The sequence below is a fragment of the Cydia pomonella genome, chromosome 6 (assembly GCF_033807575.1).
Source record: "Cydia pomonella isolate Wapato2018A chromosome 6, ilCydPomo1, whole genome shotgun sequence".
NCBI lineage: Eukaryota > Metazoa > Arthropoda > Insecta > Lepidoptera > Tortricidae > Cydia > Cydia pomonella.
The window spans coordinates 16,652,038-16,677,489 of NC_084708.1; the positions used below are offsets into that span (position 1 = coordinate 16,652,038).

General features: G+C 35.9%; 1 protein-coding gene across 4 annotated transcripts; it reads left to right on the plus strand.

Annotated features, from left to right (window-relative positions):
- Positions 1–9,892: 9,892 nt before the first annotated feature.
- On the plus strand, positions 9,893–24,837 carry LOC133519122 (uncharacterized). 4 transcript variants are annotated; one of them, XM_061853060.1, is made up of 5 exons: positions 9,893–11,261; positions 15,228–15,437; positions 19,950–20,097; positions 21,201–21,233; positions 24,357–24,837. In XM_061853060.1, the coding sequence occupies exons 1-5, from the start codon at positions 11,024–11,026 to the stop codon at positions 24,367–24,369; spliced, it is 642 nt and encodes a 213-aa protein (XP_061709044.1). In that variant the 5' UTR covers positions 9,893–11,023; the 3' UTR covers positions 24,370–24,837. The 4 variants fall into 4 exon arrangements, with proteins under 4 accessions (XP_061709044.1, XP_061709046.1, XP_061709045.1 ...); XM_061853062.1 differs by having other exon boundaries at positions 19,950–20,031; XM_061853061.1 differs by lacking the exon at positions 21,201–21,233 and having other exon boundaries at positions 9,897–11,261.
- The last annotated feature ends 615 nt before the right edge of the window (positions 24,838–25,452 follow it).

The window sequence follows — 25,452 nt, forward strand, 5'->3', positions numbered from 1 at the left end:
TGGTAGTTCAGGACTACAGTGCGCTTTCAGTAGGTCGCGTTGGAGGCATTTTTCTCTGCGTAGGTGCGCAGGGTCTTTTTTTTTATACTACGTCGGTGGCAAACAAGCATACGGCCCGCCTGATGGTAAGCAGTATCCGTAGCCTATGTACGCCTGCAACTCCAGAGGAGTTACATGCGCGTTGCCGACCCTAACCCCCTCTCGCCCCTCGTTGGGCTCTGGCAACCTTACTCACCGGCAGGAACACAACACTATGAGTAGGGTCTAGTGTTATTTGGCTGCGATTTTCTGTAAGGTGGAGGTACAGTCAGCGTCAAATACTTCGTAGCAGTCAAAGTAGCCAAATAGTTCGGTACACCATATATTTAGTATGGTATATATATAGTAGTACTTCCCCAGTTGGGCTCTGCTCTAGATCTGGAATGACATCCGCTGTGCTGTGCCCTACCACACAGAGCGAGATGACATTCACAATGCCCATACCTCTCTTGTGGACGTAGTTTAAGGACGTACCCGGGTCCAAACAATAAATTTAAAAAAAAGCGGCCAAATGCGAGTCGGACTCGCCCATGAAGGGTTCCGTACGATTTATGACGTATTAAAAAAAAGCCGGGCAAGTGCGAGTCGGACTAGCGCGCGAAGGGTTCCGTACCATTATTTATAAAAACGGCAGAAAATAAATGTTTGTTGTATGGGAGCCCCCATTAAATATCTATTTTATTCTATTTTTAGTATTTGTTGTTATAGCGGCAACAGAAATATATCATCTGTGAAAATTTCAACTGTCTAGCTATCACGGTTCATGAGATACAGCCTGGTGACAGACGGACGGACGGACGGACAGCGAAGTCTCAGTAATACGGTCCCGTTTGACCCTTTGGGTACGGAACCCTAAAAACTACTTACTAGATCTCGTTCAAACCAATTTTCGGTGGAAGTTTATGCAAACTATACCATTACCATGCGGTAATGTACATCATATATTTTTTTAGGTTTATCATTCTCTTATTTTAGAAGTTACCGGGGGGGGGGACACATTTTACTACACATTTTACTAAATGTGTCCCCCCCCTGGGAAGTGTCTCTTGCGCGAACTATTCTGTTTAGAAAAAAATGATATTAGAAACCTCAATATCATGTTTGAAGACCTATCCATAGATACCCCACACGTATGGGTTTGATGAAAAAAAAATATTGTTTTATTTTTCTATTTTTGTGTGCTAATCTTAATGCGGTTCATAGAAATACATCTACTTACCACGTTTGAACAGTATAGTTCTTATAGTTTCGGAAAAAAGTGGCTGTGACATAAACGGACAGACAGACGGACATGACAAATCTATAAGGGTTCCGTTTTTTGCTGGAAATGTCGACACCAAAATAAAATAAATAAATAAATATTATAGGACATTATTACACAAATTGACTAAGTCCCACAGTAAGCTCAATAAGGCTTGTGTTGAGGGTACTTAGATAACGATATACATATATAATATATAAATATTTATAAATACTTAAATAAATAGAACACCCATGACTCAGGAACAAATATCCTTGCTTATCACACGAATAAATTCCCTTACCAGACCAGATCCCACTAGGCCAGATCGGTCGTCACCCAACCCCAATACTCCCTGACATGGTAAGAGCTGTGCCTTGGAACTGTGGGACCACAGTAAATGGGGTTTTTTTAGCGGTAAACGCGCAAACTTGTGTCTTGGTGGGGTTGAATCGGAGTAAATTGTCCCGACCTCACACCGAAACTCTGGATAGAGTGCTTTCAATATCCGACACAAGCTTTTCACGGCTCTCCAGCAACTAAAACGTAAAATAAACGAAGTGCCTATCACTAAAGAGCAAAAGAAAAAAAATTAAAAAAAAGATAAAAAAGTAAAAAATAAAAAAATTAAATAAAAAGCAAAATTAAAATAACTTAATTTCATATCTTTTTTTAAAAAGGGTACCGCCTTCAAAAAACTAACCCACTGAAAAGCACAAAATAATTTGTATATGTATACCCCACCGCTATCCTTGTCCACGTGTCCAGTCTCTATCCCGTCGTAAAGCAATTTTCTGCCAAAAAGTAATTAATACTTAATAATAAAAAAATTAATAACCATCCTGGTACCGTAAAACCACCCAACTATAGTCCAAAGCTCCCAACTATGGTCCACAAATAAACTCAATTTTTCTCGTTCACGTGTGTATTCTACTATATTTTTGTAGTTCTAAGGCAAAGTATGTTTATAAATAGAAGGTAAAACTAGGAGTAAACCAAAAGGAACATTGGTATAGATACTTAATTTCCTTTCGAACTTGTGGACCATAGTTGCAGTATTGGACTATAGTTGTGTAGTTTTACGGTAATTACTTAGTTTTTGAAGGCGGTACAAAAAATTCTTTGCTGCCTAACAGAAAAAAACGAGGTAGTTACAAATATATAGGTATAACTAAATTAATGAGTGAACTGTCATTTTATGCAAGTAAGTGCAGAGTTCTTCATTGTCTAAAATTTTGGCTTGGCACCGACTTCAAAAACTACGTAATTACATATAAGTACTTGCTGCCACATTTCATAAGTTTTAGGTCAACGGGAAGTACGGGAAATTTTGATTCCGTTGAGAGTGTCGAAATATACGTTTTTTGCGGCATAAACGGCCGAATCATTTTTTAAAGTTAACTTAGTAGTTTGATTCTCTCTCAGCTTCAAGGGACTGTAGACTCAGGAGTGGATATGGATCTAATTTCAACTCACGCATTCCCGCGATGAAGGGTCTTGGCAGACAGACGGACGGACCGAAGGAATGATGGACAACAATGTGATCCTATAAGGGTTCCGGTTTTTTCTTTTTGAGGTACGGAACCCTAAAAATTAGGGAAACACGTCTAATTTTCATTTATTTTCAGTATATCGTGACCATGCATCATACCCTATGGTATGATTTTAGTATCTAGTACAGGTGGCATAGGTATATGTATATTACTTTCTTAGGTTCGGTATATCTGGCTAATCTATGAATATTTCACTTGATAACTCTTGGTTTCTGAAATAGAAGCTTACGACTTACGACGGAGGACTGGCAGACAGATGGTTGAATATTGTATGCTCTGAATGTCAGAGCTTTTACTAGGTAAATAATTATACGATTTCGTTATTTACCTTATTATTAATAGACCTGTTAATGAACGTCTGACATGTTTCAGCTACATTATATACACTAGCGACCCGCCTCGGTTTCACAGAGGTTACACAAAACCTTAACAAATTGTACACTTAAACCTTCTTCAAGATTCATTCTATTGATAGGTTAAAACCGCCAAAAAATCCGTTCACGATTTTTTGAGTTTATCGCGACCATACATGGAGAGAGACAGACGCGGCGGGGGACTTTGTTTTATAAGGTGTAGTGATTAATTACGGGGAAATAAATCTGTACATTTTATAAAAACTCGCCAGAAAAATATCTATTTTTATCGAAAAAACTATTGATCCCTACCTAAATACTATAGGTTCAGCAGGCTAATACTTCGCTTAATTAATAATAATATAAATTAGGCGGCACCCTAGATTAGGTTTTTTATAATATGTTTATATGTATTTTGTATTTTACTTTTATATCCATATTATAAAAACCTAGCCTAAGGTGAATTATAAATAAAGAATATAAATTAAATTGCGCTGAATAAAGTTAACCTACTTTTAAGTAAGTACCTTGAACTATATATGGCTTATGTATCTATGACTAGACGTGAACACGAACAGTTAACTGCTTAAGGTGAAGGTCCTTTTGCCAAATTACACGGTCTACGACATGTTTTCCTTATTCTTAACTCGGTAGCTGTCCCGTTCCCATAAATAAAACTGTAAGTATAGTTATTTTACTATACTTACAGGCCAAAAGCATGTCGGGCCTCGGGCCATGCTCAGTGTGGGGTACCGAAGTTACACTAGTTACCCGTACGTCAAAAGAGACTTTTGGCAAAAACTCAAAAAAGCCTAAACCGATCAGGTTCGCTATAGTTTTTCTTGAAAGTCTTTATTAAACTTTAGTTTGTCGGTGTTAATGATTTATATATTCGTGCCAAATTTCAGCTTTCTAGCACTAACGATCACGGAGCAAAGGCGCGGACGAACAGACAGACAACTACAACGGTTCCTAGTTGACTACGGAATCCTAAAAAGTACGTACCAATACCAATACTGAGAAATTGAGAATTTTGTGAACTTTTACTTGCTAATTATTGTATTATGTACCTATCGGCGTTCGATTTAAGCGCTGTTTTTGCACATTTACACAAAGCGAGAACTATAAACGGTATATCTCTCCGTTTTACAATATTTCAATCGGATTTTGTCATCTGCTTACTACCTAAGTATCTGTTAAGTTTGAGAAAGCTTCAGACTAGAGGTAGGACATAGGATAGCTTTTGTCATTCGACAGTCATCATCAACAACGTTCCACGCAGATGAATTCGCGGGCAGAAGCTAGTAGTTATTTAGAGATGTATGGAAATGCTCAAAGACAGATCATAAATAAATTTTGATACAAAAGATACCACTAATATAATCAGGTGTTAGCCATTACTTTTACCAGTTCGCATAATACCAGTTTACGTTCAAAACTTGTATGTAGGCAGCGGACATAAGCAGTGATCGGAACTAATATGGGAGTAAAACTTTAACAAAACTTATCAAGCGGACGTAAAAAGAGTGCTTATAGCCACATTATACAACATATTCGAATATCTATGAATGTAAATATTTTTATGGCTGTAAGTACTATACTATCCTATCCCTATGGACATGAATATTTTTAGGGCTGTATGCACTATTTTATGTCCGCTTAACAAGTTTTGTTAAAGTTTTACTCCCATAGTTCCGATCACTGGACATAAGTATATAATTATGAGCCATAATAATTTATTCATAACTCATGCTAACTTTAAATATTTTCTTGGTACTGTCGAGTTAACATACATCTTTTGGAGCATTGGCTTGTAAAGTTGTTTTTAATGATAATATTAAAGGGGGTTTTTGGAAAAAAATTACCCGTTTTGCCTTAATTATTCTTAATTTTCCATACAAAATTTATTAGTTTTGTAACGGTCCATATAACATGCGGTCCATATAAGGTGCGTTACAAAACTGTCAATTAAAAGTTGGACACTTATTTTAATTGTTTAAATCGATAGCGCTCGTGATTCTGAGTAGAGATAACCCAAAAATTTCCTTTAGGCGGGCCAGGGCAGATTCGTATTGAGACAGTTTCGTTTTTGGGCCCAAATCTGAGTAAGCCCGACTCTGTAGAGGCCAGATTCGCCATAGGTATCTTTCTGAACAAAACAATATCGACATACGACTTATGATATAGAAGTCACTTTCTTTTTAAAACAATTTCTGAGTAGGTCAGATTCGTATATGGTCCCGTGACATGACAGTAATACGTCTGATTGGTAATAATAATAAGTTGGGATCGGATTTATGCAGTTTCTTATCTCATCCGATTAGCAACGATTCGATTAAAATATTAAGCAGATTCTTTTAATGATGAATTCTGGAAATAACGCTTTCTTATTAGGACAGATTTTATGTATATTTAATTTCGAAAAGGCCAGGTACAATCAGCAGATATCTGAGATACTGGCCACTTTAAGATTAAATATGATAAAGTAATTAATAGATAGTTCTTAATGACAATGTCACAATGGTTATGTGATTTTCTGATCTACTCAGAATCCGGCATTATGAGAATCTGAAGAGCTAGGAATTTGAGATCTTAATAACCTGACATCTTAGGAACTTGGATAACTAATAAAATGCTCTATACATTATCGAACTTACTCAGAATCAGAATTAAATAGAAACTGGCAACATTAGAGTCATACTTACTCAGATTTTGGCCTAAAACTCAACTGGTTTAATACGAACCCGTCTTGCCCCGCCTAAAGGAAAAATTTGTTAGGTTTAAAAAAAGTATAGGGTACACTTTTTTCTGACAATGCTCTAAAATGTACATATAGTGATAGTAAACATTTTCGTATTTGCTGAGATTATTTTCGCCAGTTTCAAACTTGTGTAATAACTGTAATAAATAATAACAATAACTTTCGACTGGTAAGGATGTCTAGAAAAAAATCGGATAGGTACATACATGTCAAGCATTTCATCGGTAGCAAGTACCATGTTGGGACAAGTGATGGTCATTTTAAAAATAAAAGTTTTTATAAAAAGCGTCTGTTGATAATTTCCAGTGCCATAACTTCCATTTATGGCATCAAGGAAATCCGATTGTGTGGTCCTCCTTTCATGGCTTATTGAGATATAAGAACAACATCGGTCCAACTATCTGCATAAGTAGGGTTAGGCCTGTTTTTCACAAGTTTTTCCGATAATTTCGATGAATGTTCTTTTTTACTTTTTTCTCTAATCTTTTTATAATATTTATATGCGCGAGCGGGAATGGGAATGTTTTTAATTTAGGTAGAGTCTGTGCGGAAAGAGAAGAGTCGTGGAATGTATAGGGTCCAATACATTCCACGACTCTTCTCTTTCCGAGCAGACTCTATACTTGATTTTATAGGTGCTGGAATAAGGCCTAAACTTCAACCAAATATCTGTCGTATCTGTCGTGTCTGCTTTGCCTAAAGGTTGACTGGTAGAGAATGCCTTACGGCATTAAGTTCGCCTATTGTACATTGTGTTTTCTTATGTGCAATAAAGATTAAATAAATAAATAAATATAACAGATAACTCGGAGATCTTAGACTGGGTGATTTGTATTATTTTATAGTCTTATATACAAGGTGTAACAAAAATAGTGGGGATCCGTTTAAGGGCATATTCGGTATCGTGTTCTGATTAGGAAAAACTACAAGAAAAAAGTTTGACGCGAAAATGATGGCCGACTAGTCGAACAGCCCCAAAATAAATATCGTGTGAAAAAAAATTTTCTTCTACTTTTTCCTGATCCGAACACGACATACCTTGTGACACCTTGTAGGTTATTAGTTATCATTTTATTTCTCATACGATCAAAATTTCTGAGCACCTGGTAGATTTTTATCGCGTTAAGTAATGTGCGGTGCGACTAAGTAACCTTTTTATTTTCATACATATATGAATAATTTATTTGAGTATATTGGGAGGTTGGCAAGGCATATGGATGAGATTGCGTCATCAAAGGTCAAGCATAACTACAATACTGTTAGTGCCCATACAATGTTATGTAGATAAATTAACTATTTGGTTTAGTTGCGTGAAAATTATGAAACGTTACTTCGTATTATTGGCATAAATGAAATCTTGGAAGGCTTATTCTCGAATGAAAACATAACGTAGCTAACAAGTATTGATTCGTATTGTACTGATTCGTGCGCACTCACTTCCGCTAAAGCGTGTGCGGCCGCTCAGAAATGCAACGCAGTCGCAGATTAAATTGGAATTAGATTAATCCAAGTCGAAATATTTTATTGCGTATGAATAGACGTCATAAATCGTAAGTAGGCGTGAAACGTAAGAATTATTAATAACTTGCGTGATAGAATTTTACGGAGAGTTGGAGTCCGTAATGATGAATTTGTTTAGGTGCTTGTTTTCTATAAGTCTATAAGTAGTATTAGACATAACTCTGACCAAGTAAGCATGAAGTTTTTAAGGCAAGTTATGCGCTTGGTTTATTAGTTATTATTAAAACATTAAGTAATAGTTCATCACGGAAAGCGAACCAAAAAGGAAAAAAAATAGTTATTTGTACAACAAGAGCATAAAGTTATTTAAAAAATTAAAAAACTAATTTAAAATCTAGAGCGTAACAAGGGACTTAAAAACGCACGAGATGTAAATAACTTTGATGACGTGAAGTTCACAAGACTTTTCACCTTAGCAGTGAGAACTTATTTGGAAGGACAAATACAACCTGGACAAAATGTAAAAATGTCCTTCTTCATTTGTCGCAAAATACGATTTAGCTCTTAAGCATCCAAGTACCCTTGTTCGAGCTGCTGAGGTAAAATTATTTTCTTTGTATTTTTTTTGTTTATGAAAGAAGAAATGAACTTGACTGGACACGCTGCCGCGTGTCTAGATAATGCCTCCTTATGTGTCAAACGTCTCATTTTTAGGTATGGTTCCGTAGACAAAACGGAACCTTCATTTCCTCATGTCCGTCTGTCCGTACATCACTTCCATATTGCATAACTATTAAAGTTAGATGGGGCAAGAGTAACATTTGTAGGGAATCCTCAAACTCTTCTTGCCCTAAGCAAAATAAACTATGTTTATTTTTTACCCCACATGATCTTGGGTATATTATTTAAATTTAGAACATGTGAGTAAAAGTAGACACAAATAACAAAAAAAACACTAATAATCAACGTGTGTCACCGAAAATTGTGTAAAACATTCGGGTCAGAACGTGTAATTCTAATCGCCAGTTCCTTTTTCTTTGAACTTGGCTGGACACGCTACCGCGTCTCTAGATTCTAGTGTCTAATACTCGATACTTCGTATACCTTGGTCCCAAAATGACAATTCGGGCTGTGATCAAAAATACATAACAACCAATTTGAAGAGAAGAATATTGCTCATTGCAACAGATCGCCAACATTGGAGGGAGGCCATCAACTTTGATTCATCAGTTGAACAAGTTCACAGAAGGTTGTTTGACTAGAATTAACGACTTTCGGTAAGAATGTGTTATTTTGAATGTTACTCGTATTTACTTTTAGCATTGTTGCTTAAAGTGTACACTGTACAGCCGATCTTGGTCTCTTGGCAATATTTACAGCAGTATGTAGGTAAGTTCTTTATGTTGTAGGTATATTTCAAATCCTGATCAACGCTAAGAAACATCATATTTTTAAACAAAATAAACTTTTTAAAGAAAATACGTTAGTAAGAATTTAATCCATTAACTAATATAAAATTCTCGAAGTCGGATGTAACGGTAACAATACCTCCAATTTTATGAAATGCCAAATGAAATTGTAATTGTTAAAACAGTTAATAAAAATAGAATAAAAAAAAGTTTCAACATACACAACAACTTGTGGCACAGTATTTAGATAGGTCTGAAAAAAAAAGTTGTCAAAAAAGTGTCTTGAAGTGAAGTGAAAACTTTTTAAAATATTCAAACGTCGAAAATAATGTGTGTGCCCCCCTCTATTTTTTGAACCAGGCGTTTACAAAATATAAAAAAAAAATCAAGAAAATAAATCGTAATACATGCACATGCAAAAATTATTTTGAACCTAATCTGTACTAGAGTAAATTTGTACATGTCACGCTATCGAATAAATTTACACTAGGGGTTCTGATGACCCATTAATGAGTTTACTTATTACAAAAACGTTTCTTATTATTAAAAGGACTTAAGTGCCGGGAAGATACGCCCTTTTAATTTCTGTTATAGCTTCGTATGAAGGGACGGAACCCTCCATCATGCCCGACACGCATTTGATCGGTTCTAATATTTCCTAAAATAAATTTGTAATATTATAGGACACGAGGAAACGTAATTAGGGTTCCGTAGCCAAATGGCAAAAAACGGAACCCTTATGGATTCGTCACGTCTGTCTGTCTGTCTGTCTGTCCGTCCGTATGTCATAGTTACTTTTTTCCGAAACTATAAGAACTATACTGTTGAAACTTGGTAAGTAAATGTATTCTGTGAACCGCATTAAGATTTTCACACAAAAAAAAAAAAACAATAAATTTTGAGGGTTTCCCATACTTAGAATTGAAACTCAAAAAATTTTTTTCATCAAACCTATAGATAGGTCTAGGCCTAGGGTTATTTGTAGATAGGTCTTCAAAAATGATATTGAGGTGTCTAATATTATTTTTTTCTAAACTGAAAGTGGTAAAATGTGTGTCCCCTCTGTAACTTTTAAAATAAGATAATGATAAAACTAAAAAAAAATATATGATGTACATTACCATGCAAACTTCCACCGAAAATTGGTTTGAACGAGATCTAGTAAGTAGTTTTTTTTAATACGCCATAAATGGTACGGAGCTCTTCATGGGCGAGTTCGACTCGCACTTGGCCGCTTTTTTTCTTGTTCCTGTATGTTTGTGGTTTTAAAAATACATGGCTATACCTACTAATGAGTTAATTGCTAGTAGGTATAGAATAGATATCAAAGGGTAATTGCTAGTAGCTATAGGGAGTGTGCATGAACTGTAGGAGGCAGCACAGGAGCCGTCAGATTTTTGGCGCGAGGCGTAAATGTGATGTTTTTTGTTCCGATGTAGCCCACAAGATGGCAGAACATACTATGCACAAGAAAACACGTGACGTGTACATGTGCATGTTTATGGTTCCGATTCAGGCCACAAGATGGCAGACCCTCTAACGCGCACGGTCCCTATAGGATAGACAGCGAACAGATAGTCTTTAGGTAGAATAAATACAAAAAATACAGATGCTAATTTGTTAGCTATTTAGGCGGTTTGTTTCTAGTGTACGAGTATATGTACAACCCACAAAGCTTCAGATTATGGTCAATATTTGAACTTGACGTTTCGACACACATTACGAGTGTGTATCTTCTCCTTCAAATGAGAATTAGTTGGTTTTCTTGATTATCTGTCTGCCTCACTTTGCTGAATGTCATTGTCAGATATATTATATTATAAATTATATGGTGTATTGATATTACGGATAATATATAAGAAGATAAATTTAACCTGACCAGTATGCCTTAATAGGGTATCTTATTGGCTCGATATTTACGAGGAAGCTGCAATTATAAAGCATTAATACATGTAGAGAATGATTGAGTTTTTTTTAAATGTCATATCACGTCATGCCACAATTAAGTGACCGTCAACACAGTAAAAGAAAGAAAGTAATAGTTCCAAGGTGATTATTGCAATAAATCATCTTTAATTTAATTCTAACTATAAGAATAATTGTAACCAAGTATTCTGCCCGGGGACAGATGTTTAACGACGCTGGCTGGGCTTTAATAATCCGAAAATCGTCTGGTGAATGTGATCGAGCGTACAGACAATGAATGGATGAGTTATCTGCGTCCACAGGCGTCACAATGCCGTGTCCAGCGCTTCCTTGAACCCGACGTAACGCGAGTGGCTCCGTGCTCACTCTGCCATAAGCAATTAGGCATGCATCGTCCATGCGCCCTCCCCTCGGGCTTCGGTTTTGCAGTCTATATAAGAATTCGACACCGATTCCTTGTCATCTGTGTGTCTGTGACTGCAGTGCTGTGTTGTGTACCGGGCAAACAAACAAGCCAAGGTAGTAACTATGTTAAGAAGTCATCGCGTAGTTTAGCGGAAAAAAGTGTTTAACGGTTTTATTATTTTAGGATCCCAACCCAATTAAAATATTAAACTGTGCATAGTTTATACATAAATTCATTAATAATTGACGTCAATGTCGTCAATAATAAATAAACAAGGCCGTTGTGATAGCTATCTTCATGGGTCATTGCATCATAACCGACGCCGACCTCGTGTTTGTTTGTCGTAGTCCGCGTAGTTGTCGTATAGGGTACCTGTATGTAGGTATCGGGGAGACGCTGGTACATTTGTATTGGTGCTGATAGAAAATGTTTCCGCGCGCCACCCGCAACCGGATCGCCAAGGAGATGGCTAGGAAATGTTCAACGAAAACCAAATAGAAATGTCTCAATTTCCGGAGGTATGCTTCCTTGCAGCGTTCTTTTTATCTGACAGTATTTACGTACGTTCGAACATTTTATGGATTTAAAAAATTCAATTCTGATATCATTGGAAAACGTTTTGGTTAAAAATATTTTTATAGGAATCCTGAGATAAATATATCACGGGTGGGTGTTTACAACCTACTATTATATTATAATGGGAACGATTGGATAAAATTTATAATACTTACTGAGTAGTTTTAAGTTACGCGGGTGAAAGATATAAATTAAACTAAAGCTTTGGAAAAGTTAGTATTGTTTGTCGAAGTAGAGTTCGGCGATCAGTTTAACATAATAAGTATCTAATTAATTGTAAAATAAGATTTTAAAGATAAAGTTTCACCATTATAATAATTAGCTACTCACGTAAGTTTTTGCGACTTTGATAATGAGATTGTCATGACGTTTGAACGTGCTTGGAATAGCAAGAGGTTCCGAGTTCTATCATCACACAAATATTTGTATGATGATATGTATTCGTGAGAATTTGCTGTCTGTAAATATTACAATAGCATGTCGGGCCATGCTCATTGTAGGGTTCTGTTGCGTGTTGTTAAGTACCCGTGCAACACAATAGGTGAACTTAAAAGGGGGCTTGTTGTAGATACTATGAACAATTGAACATAACCTGCAAAATGAAGTATCTTCGCGGCACTCACGTCCTTTTATATAGTAAGAAGGGACAACATTTTGTACTATTTTGTAGTTACGTCAATCGACGAAGTCTATATTTAATGAAGACTTTACGTTTCTTATATGTTAATACATATACGTAATTAACTCAGCGTACATTGTATTTTAGTAGGTAATTAGTTAACGCCAAACATAACAATCAGACGTAACTTAATCGCAGAAATCGCTTCAATGGATTAGCCGTAACCAGGGCTGCCTATATGTTCAATCTCGAATTTATCTCTTATTTTCTATAGGTATCTCGCTCACAAAAAATATACAATACACACACAAGGGGCAAGCTGAAAGTTTTTAAAATAGAGACAAATGTAGTAATTAGACCGTCACTTTTTATTTTAATGCATGTTTTAAATTTTTCTGATCACGCGTACAGCGGTGACAGCATGGTTGCATTTTTATCGCCTGTCACTACGGCTGTCACTTTCGCACTTACATACTCATTAGAACGTGACAGGCATGGTCACAGGCGATAAAAATGTTATCGTGCCATCTCCGCTGATTTCTATTAGGATAGGATCACCCTGAAATGCACACAGCTCATTCCCCTAATAAAGCTCTTTTTGTATGGCGTATTTGAGACCTTAAAGGTATGGTAAGGTAAGGAAATAAATATGAAAACCGAATGAAATATTTTCGTATATTGTATGCATCTTTTTGTTAGGCATATGATCTGTAAGTAGCCATTTCTAAGAACTTTCAGTTTTGCCTATGTTATGTTATGTAGGTACAAGCGGATAAAGTGATTTAGAGATTTTTTAAAGTTGGATTATTTTCAATTAAAGGTCGAATAGGGCTTGTTTACGCCCGGGAGTTTATTAAAGCTTTCGGTTTACCCGCAAATGTGTTGATGGAATCCCTATTAATAATGTTACTTTGTTTTAAATATTTAATTATTATATTATTATAATTTGCCAAACCTGATTTCATTTCACCCAAATGTCCGAGCTTTATGAACTCTTTATGAGGCGTCGCAACTTATGTTATACCAGCCCTAGCCGTAATGGCCGTTACACGACCGTGTTCCCAGAAATCGGGCAAATGCAGTCGACCACGTTCATCGTTATTCCGTAAAAGTAACCGACGCTATTATGTACCTACGTGTTGCCATAACGAAGGTTTTGTGTGTTGGCGTCAAAAAACCATCAACAACAGTTTTGAATGATTCATCTATGTCCACTAGACTTAAATCGACGGGGATATGGACCGTGATTTCCTTTTGTATTGTTTTCGAGCTCCCTATATTTCGACGCAGTAACATGCATCTTGTGCACGGCAATCACACAAAGATGCAAAAACAATACAAAAGGTAATCACGGTCCATATCTCGGTCGATTTAGGTCTAATGAAACCATCAACAAATTGACACTTAAATATAATGAAAGTAGTGAATATTTTTCCTAAAAGTTAGGTATTTTTTGTAACTTACGCTTTTCGTCTAAAGACGATTTACTCTGTAACTGAATATATTGTAGGATTACATATTTAAATAAAATGGTTAAGACTCTCCAGGCCCACAGCGTAATCATACGAATAATTCTGCAAATATTTCGTTTAAAAATGATTAGATTAGATTAGATGATTTATTTCATGAAAGACAATTACATAATAAATTTGCATTGATGTCAAAAATATAAGAATTTCTATCATGCTTGTCAAAATAAAATAAAAATGAAAATAATAACAATACTAATGAAATAAAATTATAGCTCCAATAAGGATTGTCAATACAATTAAAATAATAGTAAGTAGGTAAATACTTACAATATCCAAAATATAAATTTACAATGTCAAAACTTACGAAAATACGAGAACAATAAAAATAAAAACGATAAATTAATAAACTAACACAAATAACACAACATTAGATAATATAAGTAATTAAATTGACAATATGTATTGCATTGGCAAAGGAAAGGCTCTCAAAATTACACCTGCAATCCGCATCCAAAATGTACACACAATTTTGTAGAGAGCTGTTTTATTTTAATTTATATTTATACACATACCATAACCCTTTGTTTAATAAAGAAATAATACAATGCAATCTAAATTATATTTACAGTACATATGGTGCTACTTTCCCGCACCTGTGCGGGAATGAGCACTTTCCGTGCATATGTCGAAACTTTAAAGACGTACAATCAATGTTATACAGTACATATGGCGTACTGTAAAACATTGTACGATACACGTGTGAATAGGTAATTCGCAACTCGTGTCGATTTAAAACACTCCCTTCGGTCGTGTTTTAATTTATTGCAACTCGTTGCGAGTGCGAGTGCGAGTTTTCTGCACTTGTATCGTAATAGTACATTACGATACAAGTGCAAAATAGGAAATTCGAAACGAGTAGCGATAAATTATAACACGACCGAGTACATATGGCCCTTTAAATTTTTAACATAGTTACGTAATGTGCCAATTATCGCACTAGGTAAAGTAGCGCCAGATGTACTGTAATAGTACATTACGATACAAGTGCGAAAAATAGTAAATTCGAAACGAGTGGCGATAACTTTAAACACGACCGAAGGGAGTGTTTTAAATCGACACGAGTTGCGAATTACCTATTCGCACATGTATCGTACAACGTTTTACAGTACATATGGCCCTTTAAATGTTCGATACAATAACGTAATATGCTTATTTTCGCACTAGTGCGGTAGAGTAGCACCATATGTACTGTAAATAACTATTATAGTTCTAATTAATGAAATCTATAAATTTACTTGCAACAAATTTACGATTACATAGTCTACAAAATAAAAGGGCCTCAATCTATACAGAACTAAAGTGATATTTACACGACCAAGTTACAACTCCTTCGTGTGTTTCCAACTTTCCAGAAACCAGAGAAATGCAGTCGTCCACGATCATCGTTCTCGCGTGCCTGGTGGCCGTAGTGGTGGCGGGGGCCCACTATGAGCGATACCCGGCAGTGGACGCGCTCCGAGAACCCGAACAGGTCCATGAGGTTCTTTACGACACCCCCGAGCTTGAGAGGAGCCACAGGACCAAAAGGGGCCTTCTACTCTTGAAGAAGAAATTGCTGCTTGGTATGAAAATTTTATCATTATACATATGTTATACGTGCGTACTCGTAGTGTTGTGCTCCTGTTAGTGAGTCAGAAAATATTGCCAGAGCTGCTAAGCATGCGGTGTGTTGATGGCGAGACCTTATGTACTTAGTCTTTAATGGCCAACTACGACCATAAGAAAAATTTGGAATTGACAAGAGGTCATAGTTTACCGTGACTGCATACCTACATGTTTGCTTACATTGTATTGTTATGAATAAAATCATTAGCAAACCTGTGATAACTCGGGGCACATTCTAGGGATTTGATATCGATAAAAAAGATGTCGATATACAAGGTGTCCAAAAAATATGAGCTTATACTGAGCAACTTTTACTATGGGACCAACCCCGAAATCGCGGAAATTTTTTCTGGCTGTTTCATAAATTTTTGCTGGTCCATTTTTAATGAGAAGGTAAAAATTTGTTTCGCGATTTCAGGGTTGGTCCCATAGTAAAAGTTGCTCAGTATAATCCCAAAACCTCCCTGGCAACGGGAATACATATAGTTTTTGGCCACCTTGTATAATAATTTAATAATACATGTGCTCATTAAACATTTTCAATAGTTTTGATAAAGAATAAATAAGGTTTGTCTTGAAATGGTTTATGTACCTAATGGTATTTTTATGACTTAAGGTTAATTTGACTTTTTATGTACTTTTAACAGTAAATGAAGATGAAGTAATGTTTAAGAAATAATAAACCACGTTATAAAATGATTAGAATAAAACATTTAGTGCCAATTTGGAAATACTGACCTGTTTAAAAATAAAATAAATTCTTCCAAAAAACACCTTTTTAGAATTTAAGAAGCAGTATACAAAGCAATTTTGTATACTTACATATATTTATTTTGTACATTTAGATGTTGATAGTAAAATCGATATATTTAATTGTCGATAAAATATTCTGCTACGTCACTCTAGTGTAAGTGCCCCGAGTTTTAGTCATTACCATAAATGGCAGGGGAGCCCACGAGGGGATTTTTGTAGTTACTCGAGCGTCTCAGATTAAGATATTAATAGTGATATCTTGTTACAAGTGGAGTTTACCTTAACCACGTTTAACAGTCTATGTTAGTCCGTTGGTTGATCGGGGATTGGTAAGCAGTTAAAAAAAAATCGACTCTGACGGTTCTTATTCAGAATTGATTTATAGATTTCAGATTGACATAATTCAATTTATTTCTTATTTTTGTCATTCCATAGCTTGGTTAGTAACAAATTTAAAACCTAGTGTTAGTATAATAGATCAAGTAGAAAGGGACGATTAAATAAAATACCTACTTACGTAGGCTTTCACTGGATCTGTAATGTAATAAGAAACAAGGACACTTCAGCCCGCGTAGCGAACATGCCAATCGTTAACGCTCCGTAGCGAACGAAACGCAACTGTCACTGTCGAACTAATGTGGATGAGTGATAGAGAGAGATGAATACGCTACGCTACCATGTTAGCTGCGCGGGCAGATAATAGGGCACACTTGAACGAGTACACACAATATCTCAGAGTAAACTAAAGTAACCCAATCTGCTAAATCCGTATTGACCTATAATCTTAAAGCAAACATCGTAGCTGAGTTAGTTTACACTCTTCGAATACGTAATAGCTGTTCCACATAATAAGTATAAATATTGTCCGTGTCAATAGACGGACATTATTGAATGCCATCGAATGCTATTTCGCAAATTTACCTTACCTTGTGTCATCGGTCATCACTATTACTAGAAGAACATCTAACGTAACATCAAGGTAAAATCCGGTAAAAGAACATTTTGTGTATGGGTCAATGCCATTTAGCACATCTTAGTGTATGTATTTGGCTTACGACGTAATGTTTGTGTGGGAACCCATTGTCACTTAGCGTTTATTAATTTTTCTCTACGTTCGTCCGGGAAATTCCTTTCAATAGAATAATCATAGGTTAATACGTGGGAATGTTGACCGCAATAATAATTAAAATGTCGTGAGTACCTATTTATGTCATAAGTATTATTTCAAAGTGTTTTTTCTTACCATATTTGAATTATACCTACCTAACAAAATTTGCATATGACATTTTTATAATAATAATAATAATAATTCAGCCTATATACGTCCCACTGCTGGGCACAGGCCTCCTCTCATGTGCAAGAGGGCTCGGGCTATAGTCCCCACGCTAGCCCAATGCGGTGGTGGCCGAGTGGATATGACGTCGGACTTTCAATCCGGAGGTCGTGGGTTCAAATCCTGGCTCGTACCAATGAGTTTTTCGGAACTTATGTACGAAATGGCATTTGATATTTACCACTAGCTTTTCGGTGAAGGAAAACATCGTGAGGAAACCTGCACACATCTGCGAAGAAATTCAAAGGTGTATGTGACATTTTTATACTTACTTAAAATATAAACGAATTATTTAAGGTGCGTACACAACACGTGGGTACAGTTAGCAGCAGGATCTATTAGCAATAAAGTCGTGTTCTTCGGTTTGCTATATATATAGGCGTGCCTTGATTCGTATTGTCATGTTATTAAAGGTTAGATTTGACAAATCTGCGCGTCATCGTTGATGGCACGGACTTAACCTTCAAAAGAAAAAAAATTGTGCGTGGAGTCCCTCCGCGCGGAAGAAGTGAAACTTCGTAATGTGGAGATGAAAATAATGCTCTATCTAAAATACATATGGTTTATATTACAGTTTCACTTCAAAAAATATTTTAAATTAAAATTTATAAAACAGATTTAATAATATATATATATATTTAAATATATAAATTCTAAAATTCCTAAATAATAGAAAATATAAAAAAAATACAAAAAGTCAGATTCCACCGAGATTTGAACTCGGATCGCTGGATTCAGAGCCCAGAGTGCTAACCATTATAACATGGAACCGGCTGAGCTAATCGACGAATTTACTCATCACAAACTCTTACTACTTTATGTTACCGATTATAGCGTTGAACGTTTAACGCAACCTTGTTGGAAGTCTCATAAGAAGTTTCACTTTCAAAAAACGACTTAACATAGGGAACAGTTTTAAATGCCACTTATATTTATAGACTGTTTATTTAGTCATCTGCAATAATTTATAGGCTGAATATATAAGTCATACTGAGCAACGTTTATGATCCCGAAATCGGGTTGGCCCCATAGTAAAAGTTGCTCAGTATGACCTATACATATATTCACCCCGTAAATTTTTGCAGGTGACTAAATAAACATAGTTTATTATTTACAACCATAGAGCATCTCATAACAAGTATAATTAGCTTTGTCGAAGAGGAGTTTCATACTGGTATTCATAAGCAGTTCTATTTCATCAAATAACAGCACTATTTAAATGCAAATGCTTGGTTTATAGATAAAAACTAAAAACTCACTATAAGAGTTCAGGAGTTCCCTCAATTCCTCATAGAAACCATCAACACAAAAATGTGGCTAAAAATCGCCAAACGTGAACTTTATCATAGATTCGTATATATTATTACTGAACTTTATCAAATGTCACTTTTCCGAATGCAAATGCTTGATTTGTTGATAAAAATACAGACAAACTATATGTATGAAGTCGGTCAAAAAAGGTTTAAGTAAATTTGACATTTATTGTTTACCGCTATTAGTTATTAGAACGGAGCGTTCCATCACCACTATACTTAAGTACACACACCACCCACCATCTATACATTTATTGGGGTTTGCTTTTTTGCCGATGTTTTATTGTCCGAATATTGTCACTTGCCAACCAACATTTCGCAACTAACTTTAGCAACCAACATAACCAACATTCGGAAAATTTTCACTATGATAACGTTTTACTCGGTAGACTCGGTTATGACATACAACATTTGACTCGCCAAATAATTCAATTGGCCAAATATTTATTAATCCAATAACTCCTAGTCATTTGACTGAGTCCAGGTAGGTGCGACGTCGAATAAAGCGAAGAGCGTGTTAGGTTAACTGCAATCACACAGCGAGCAGAACTGACTTTCTTTGCATCGTACGATGTTAAATTACAAAAATAAACCTTTTATCTTTTGTATTAGACATGCGAAGTCATTCTGCTAAGTACCTAAGTGTCTTTTTGAAGTTTTTGGCCAAACATACAGTCCTAACTGTTAGGTTGGGAAATCAAACGATTTATTATGTTGAATGGATAATTTATTAAAGGAAAAACACAACCATCATCTAAATCCACAGCGCTGGCTTCGTCAAAAATTAATTTTATTTTCGTGTTCAGTTGAATGACATTATGCGAATAATTGGTTGCGAAATAACATTCGGCAAAATAATTATCGGCAATGATTTAGAGAACCACATCCATTTAATTTGCATCAACTAGCCCAAATTAAAGTTTTGCTTTGCTCTAATCCGATCTACTTTTACGGTAGTTTTTTACATTAGCGTTTGCTATCTCATCAGTTAAGGGAACTTAGAGCATCAGTGACGTTATCTGCTTTGAATTTTTAGATTTCCATTTTATTGTGTTCTTGCGATCTTTCAGGTGCCCTTGGGCTGAAGGCGGCTAAGATCGGCGCGGTCGGCGCGGGAGTTGCCGGTGCCATCGCGCTCAAGAGCAAGCACAAGTCAGTACCGACCACCGTCAGCGTCGTCAGCGCTGCTCAACACGGCCATTCGTATTCGTATAACAGGTGATTGGTCCTAACAAGCATCGCTAGCGCCTAATACAATAACAACTCATCCGGAAGCGGGGTTCGACTTTGTTTTGTGACAGTTCGTCCTTTGATATTACTCGCCGTATGACGCTCAAGATAATGCGAATTAAGCGTTTTTATCGTTCACTTCAAAATATCCAAGGTGTTTCAATATATGCCAAGTGGGATTTAATTATGTAAATTCGAATATAGTTAATTATATACATTCATTACTATTGCTATTAAAAATAGAAGGCTAAGGCTTTTGAATAGCATAACATGGCTGTTTGCCGTCAATACCTATCTCAAACCAGTTTGTTGCCATTATGACATTGATGACAATATCATCTTCTTCCTAGCTAAAGCGATAAATCGCGAAATATCTCCACGACTCTCTGTTGGGTAACTTGGGATTACTGAGCAAGTGGGCATAATATGATTGTTATATCACGAGCTGTCATAAAATAAGTCGGATTTACTTCGAGGCTTCACATATTTTACTTTGAATATCACAGTTCATCATGACTCGACGATACGTAACATGTCCTTCGATAATTTTGCGCTGTCATTCATAGCTTTAAGCATTCATCATTACATGCTTCAAACTTTAACTTTAAAAAATGTTAATCCAAATGGGAACGAGTTAGATCAAAAAAGTGTTTTAATGGAATTTTAAGTCACTTATAAAATTGTTTGCCCAACGTTTGTAAACTATTACATATATATAATTACCATAATTATATGTCAAAGGTAAACTAGCAAATAGTTGACGATAGCTTGAACACTGCGTTAAACTATGAAAATAGGTCGTCTACAAAAAAAAACCATTTATTTACATTTAAATTATTATGACATGCACCTATTACACGCTAACTCCAAGGTCATCAAAACTCTGAACCCACAACAGTACGCTAACCAAACAGAATCATTATAAATATGATAGGTAAGTTTATTTAACTCACGGAATACCGCTCAAACGCATACTTAACGACCGAACTCAGAGATTCTATAACATGTATTTAATATTTACTTAGGTACCCTTAAAATAAGGAGTTGGATAATTAGAATTCATTGTATTAAATAGTTAATAAATTTTCCAGCCATGCCCCCTCATATGACGTAGAAGTACATAGGTGAGTGCAGTGGCAAAGTGCCTTATTTTATCCACGTAGTTAGCCCTCTGAGCTTAATGCACTTACCCTGTGAACACCTGCATGAACGCTAATACGATTTTTAAAATTGGTTTAACGTTCGCATCCCCGGCGTCTGACTGTCGAAGAGGTTATGTACTAATTTGAGCTCTATATCTCTTTGTACGGTTTGCGAATCTCGTTATGCTCTTCTAAGCACTGCTGGTAACTGTAAGTGTTAACAAGTTGTTAATGAGGTCTAAGGCTAAATGACTACAGCAAAGTCAGTAAACTCTAGTTTGAGAATTTAAGACCTTTAATGTGACGTTCCAAAACGTAAGGTACCTTATGGCGGTCGGCGCTTATGTACGTCCCCTAGCACCGCATAGCATTGGGGCGCCACTGATAATGGTGTAAGCGCCGAACGCCATAAGGTACCCTTCGCCGTGGAATGTCACAAATAATGGTGAATTACGGTTGCAACTTGCAGTTAAGAGAGAATCTATAAAATTAGCATCTGTTTTTTTAAATTTAAGAGACCTTGTCTGATGCAACATCGAGATCTACCTTGAGGATGACTCAGTCTATGTATACTTTTATACATGCATTTCATCTCATGCTCTCTGACCTATGCTAGAGAATTTAATGAAGTAATTGTTACATTGAATGTCATGCAAATTTTGTAACCATTACCGTCGCGTCGTCCGAGGCGTTTATTATCTCCGGAGGAGTAAGAGGCCGAAGGTATTAAAAAAATACATTAGCATGTACTAATAGTTTTCACACGGTATGTTGTCTTTTATTTAAAGGTAAAGCTTAGGTGCTGGATAACAGTTGGACAGTTGGAAGACTGACATACTGAAGTAAAACGTACCAGCCTTCCTGTGTAGCACTACCTTGCATCTTATTCTATCTTATTCCATCTTATATAATATACTACGTAGTGCGTGTCTAATGTCATAATGTGTGCGTTTTGTGACGAAACATTGATAAAAAATATAAGTTTATTTCAATCGTTTGATTATTAGTAAAGCAAATATTTAGATAAAATTAATAATGGATAGAAAATAAAGATTATATCGTCTCTTTTCTGGAAGCTCATTTCAGTGTTTAGTGTGAAATATGCTGTTTATTATCTCGGCTCCAGGCGAGTAGTCTATTGTCTGGGTCGCGCAATTCTCCAGGATGAATAAATATTCTTTTTTACACTTTATTATACTACGAGAATTCAGGAACTGACATTTATTACCAAGGTTTCCGTACAATCCTTGTATCTTGGAGAAGAAGATTCGGGTTTAGGTGGGTAATACACCTAAACCCGATTTTTTTTAAATCAAGGAGTATAGTATGCCTCTTTCTTCAGGGCTACTTCTCAAGTTAACTTGTGACCAGGCAGGCCAACCTCTAGTAAATGGTAGAAATATATTGCATTTTAGTGGGTCATAGCGTGTATCCCGGTTCCATTGCATCCTTAGTTACTACTTCGCACAGAGTCTACAAGAATAAGAAGAATTCTCTAAAAATACTTTAATTCTTCATTTAGTCATACATTTAAGCCTAATTTCATCAATTTAATATATATAAGTAAGTTTTTGAAAATTATCACCCTAATTTTCGTGGCAGTTTAGGTAACAATGCAAATATTAAGAGAAATTAATTACAGGTCGTTTATAATTCCCGTACGTGACCCTCATACCAAATAGAAGTAAATATGTTTTATTTCAATATGTCGTCTGGTGGGACACGCGAGGGCATTGGAGTATTTGTTTTATTTGTGAAGCCGACCGGTTTCTGTTGAATATAATATCATGAGGTGATATATGAATATTTAGCAACCCAGAATACAGCTGGCAGTTTCGATTAGGTAAAACCCAATTTTTATAGCGTAGTACAAAAGAATGCGGATTCCAACATGTTCATAAATAAATATGATGATGATGATGATGTTGTCCCAGATGTATCCGTGGACGGCGACATCTTGACAAGCTATTTTAAAAGGGTGTTTATTAACTATAAAGTGCATGGGTGTGAGCGTGACTTGCAAATCCAAATTTGGTTTTGAAAGTATTAAGGCAGCACGAAACACAGTAGAGCTGTCCAGATCCAGATGAGTTGAATGTATAATAGGAGGGCTAGGGCCTAGTTTTTCGGAGCTGACGTTTGGCGTCAAGATCTTCAAGCCGGGCGCTCAATTAACAAGACCCGTACGTATTGACAGCAGTTTGCCAGTCCTATATCCAAGTTGCAAGCTCCTCCAACGACTCGCCTATATGTCAGTGGCAGACAGATGGCGTTTAATGACATCTTTGTAGGGCAAGACCGCAGGTACTGCCCGCCAGCCTTGCGTTTACCCGATGCTATCTCAGAGAAAAACACTGTTTTGGGCAATATTGATGGTGCGATACGTACAATGTACCGACACCAACGCATTTGACGACCGGTTTGGCCTAGTGGGTAGTGACCCTGCCTGCGAAGCTGATGGTCCCGGGTTCAAATCCTGGTAAGGGCATTTATTCGTGTGACGAGCATGGGTATTTGTTCCTGAGTCATGGGTGTTTTCTATGTATTTAAGTATTTATAAATATTTATATATTATATATATCGTTGTCTAAGTACCCTCAACACAAGCCTTATTGAGCTTACCGTGGGACTTAGTCAATTTGTGTAATAATGTCCTATAATATTTATATTTATTTATTATTTATTTATTTGGACTTTCATGAGCAGACACTCCATACCCGGCATGCCCGTTCGACGTAGAACCTCCGAGGTTGGTTTGATACCTACCTATATCAAACCTATTAATGAAACATCACTGAAGTTTGGACTTTCCTGTTCAATATGATAAGAGGATTTCAAAAAGATTATTGTTCAAGTTCATTTAAATATTTAGGAACATAAAATCTATTAGTGTTTTCTATCATATTCTTTTTACTATTAATAATGTATTAAAATCACCAATACTGTAGCCAAATAAATGTTGATCGATGTTTTTCTTTTATTATCCCAGCTACATTTTATTTTGTACGATAAAAACCGTATTCGGGCTGCAGATTTTATGTTTACGGTTTTTATGTTTTTTTAAATAATTTAAATTAAAAACTACTGTTTTTTTTTGTTTTGCAGCTGGTCTGGTTAGTCGCGCCGTGCGAGTTTTCTGATGTCGCCTCAAGCGTACTTCAGAAGAACGAGAAGAGCGTCACTTAAGTATTTGTTAAGATTGTGTACATTTTGTGTTGTTGGTTGGAAAATGAGTATTTTCAATGAGTATTAAGTTTGTCGTCGATTTGTGATAGTGCTCTAAAGTTGAACCGTGGTTGTATCATAAGCGACGTAACCCAAAATTTGGTAGAACATTTTTTTTGTTGCTCATTGTACAATTCATAGTTCTGAGAAAGTATCGTTGAAATGTTGTTTCTGCCATATTATCTGAAAATAAGTTTTAAATTTTATAAGCTGGTCGAACTGACTGATAAGAACTTATCACCAGGCTATAACTCTTTATAATTAGTTAGAATTTTAGGCGTTTTCTATAATATTTATAGTAAAACGTGGAGCGTCTAGTAATTTAGTGTTAGAATTTGTTTCAATATATAATTTCATTATATTTGTTGGTTTTATTTTATACCTTGATATACGAAATACTTAAGAGAATAAATTATAAACCCTTCTTGCTTGACGTTTACTTTTGCGACTGTGTAAACTCGATCGCAGTCCATCTCGCTCGCACTGATGGTTTGGTGCGATTGAGAGGGAATGAGATCAAGTTTACGCAGTCGCTAGCGTAAATGTCAAATGCCAACTCATGGTACGGCTACGGACACAATAATTACTCTTTAAAATAAAACCTCGGAAGAATTTATAATATAAGCCACTATATGCCCCACTTTGTCGCTTGCCATAAGTGCGAGATTTGCTTGTACCTTTATATGAATAATATGACAAGGGGTCCTTATATCAAGCGACAAAGTGGGACGTTTTACCGGCCGCAGTCACATATATAAAATAATTATATCATCTGAAGGTATCTTAGAATAGGTACCTAATGAGACATAAAACAAAAACATACGGACTAATTTTGTTTCATGCCATTATTGTTTTGCTCCAACGTAACCTTATTTGGAAATGGAGATCAACCTTAACATATTTAACACATTAATGTTTAGGCAGCGTCATGTGTAAGAGTCGACAAATGTAATTAACTTCACCAGATAGAGTAAGA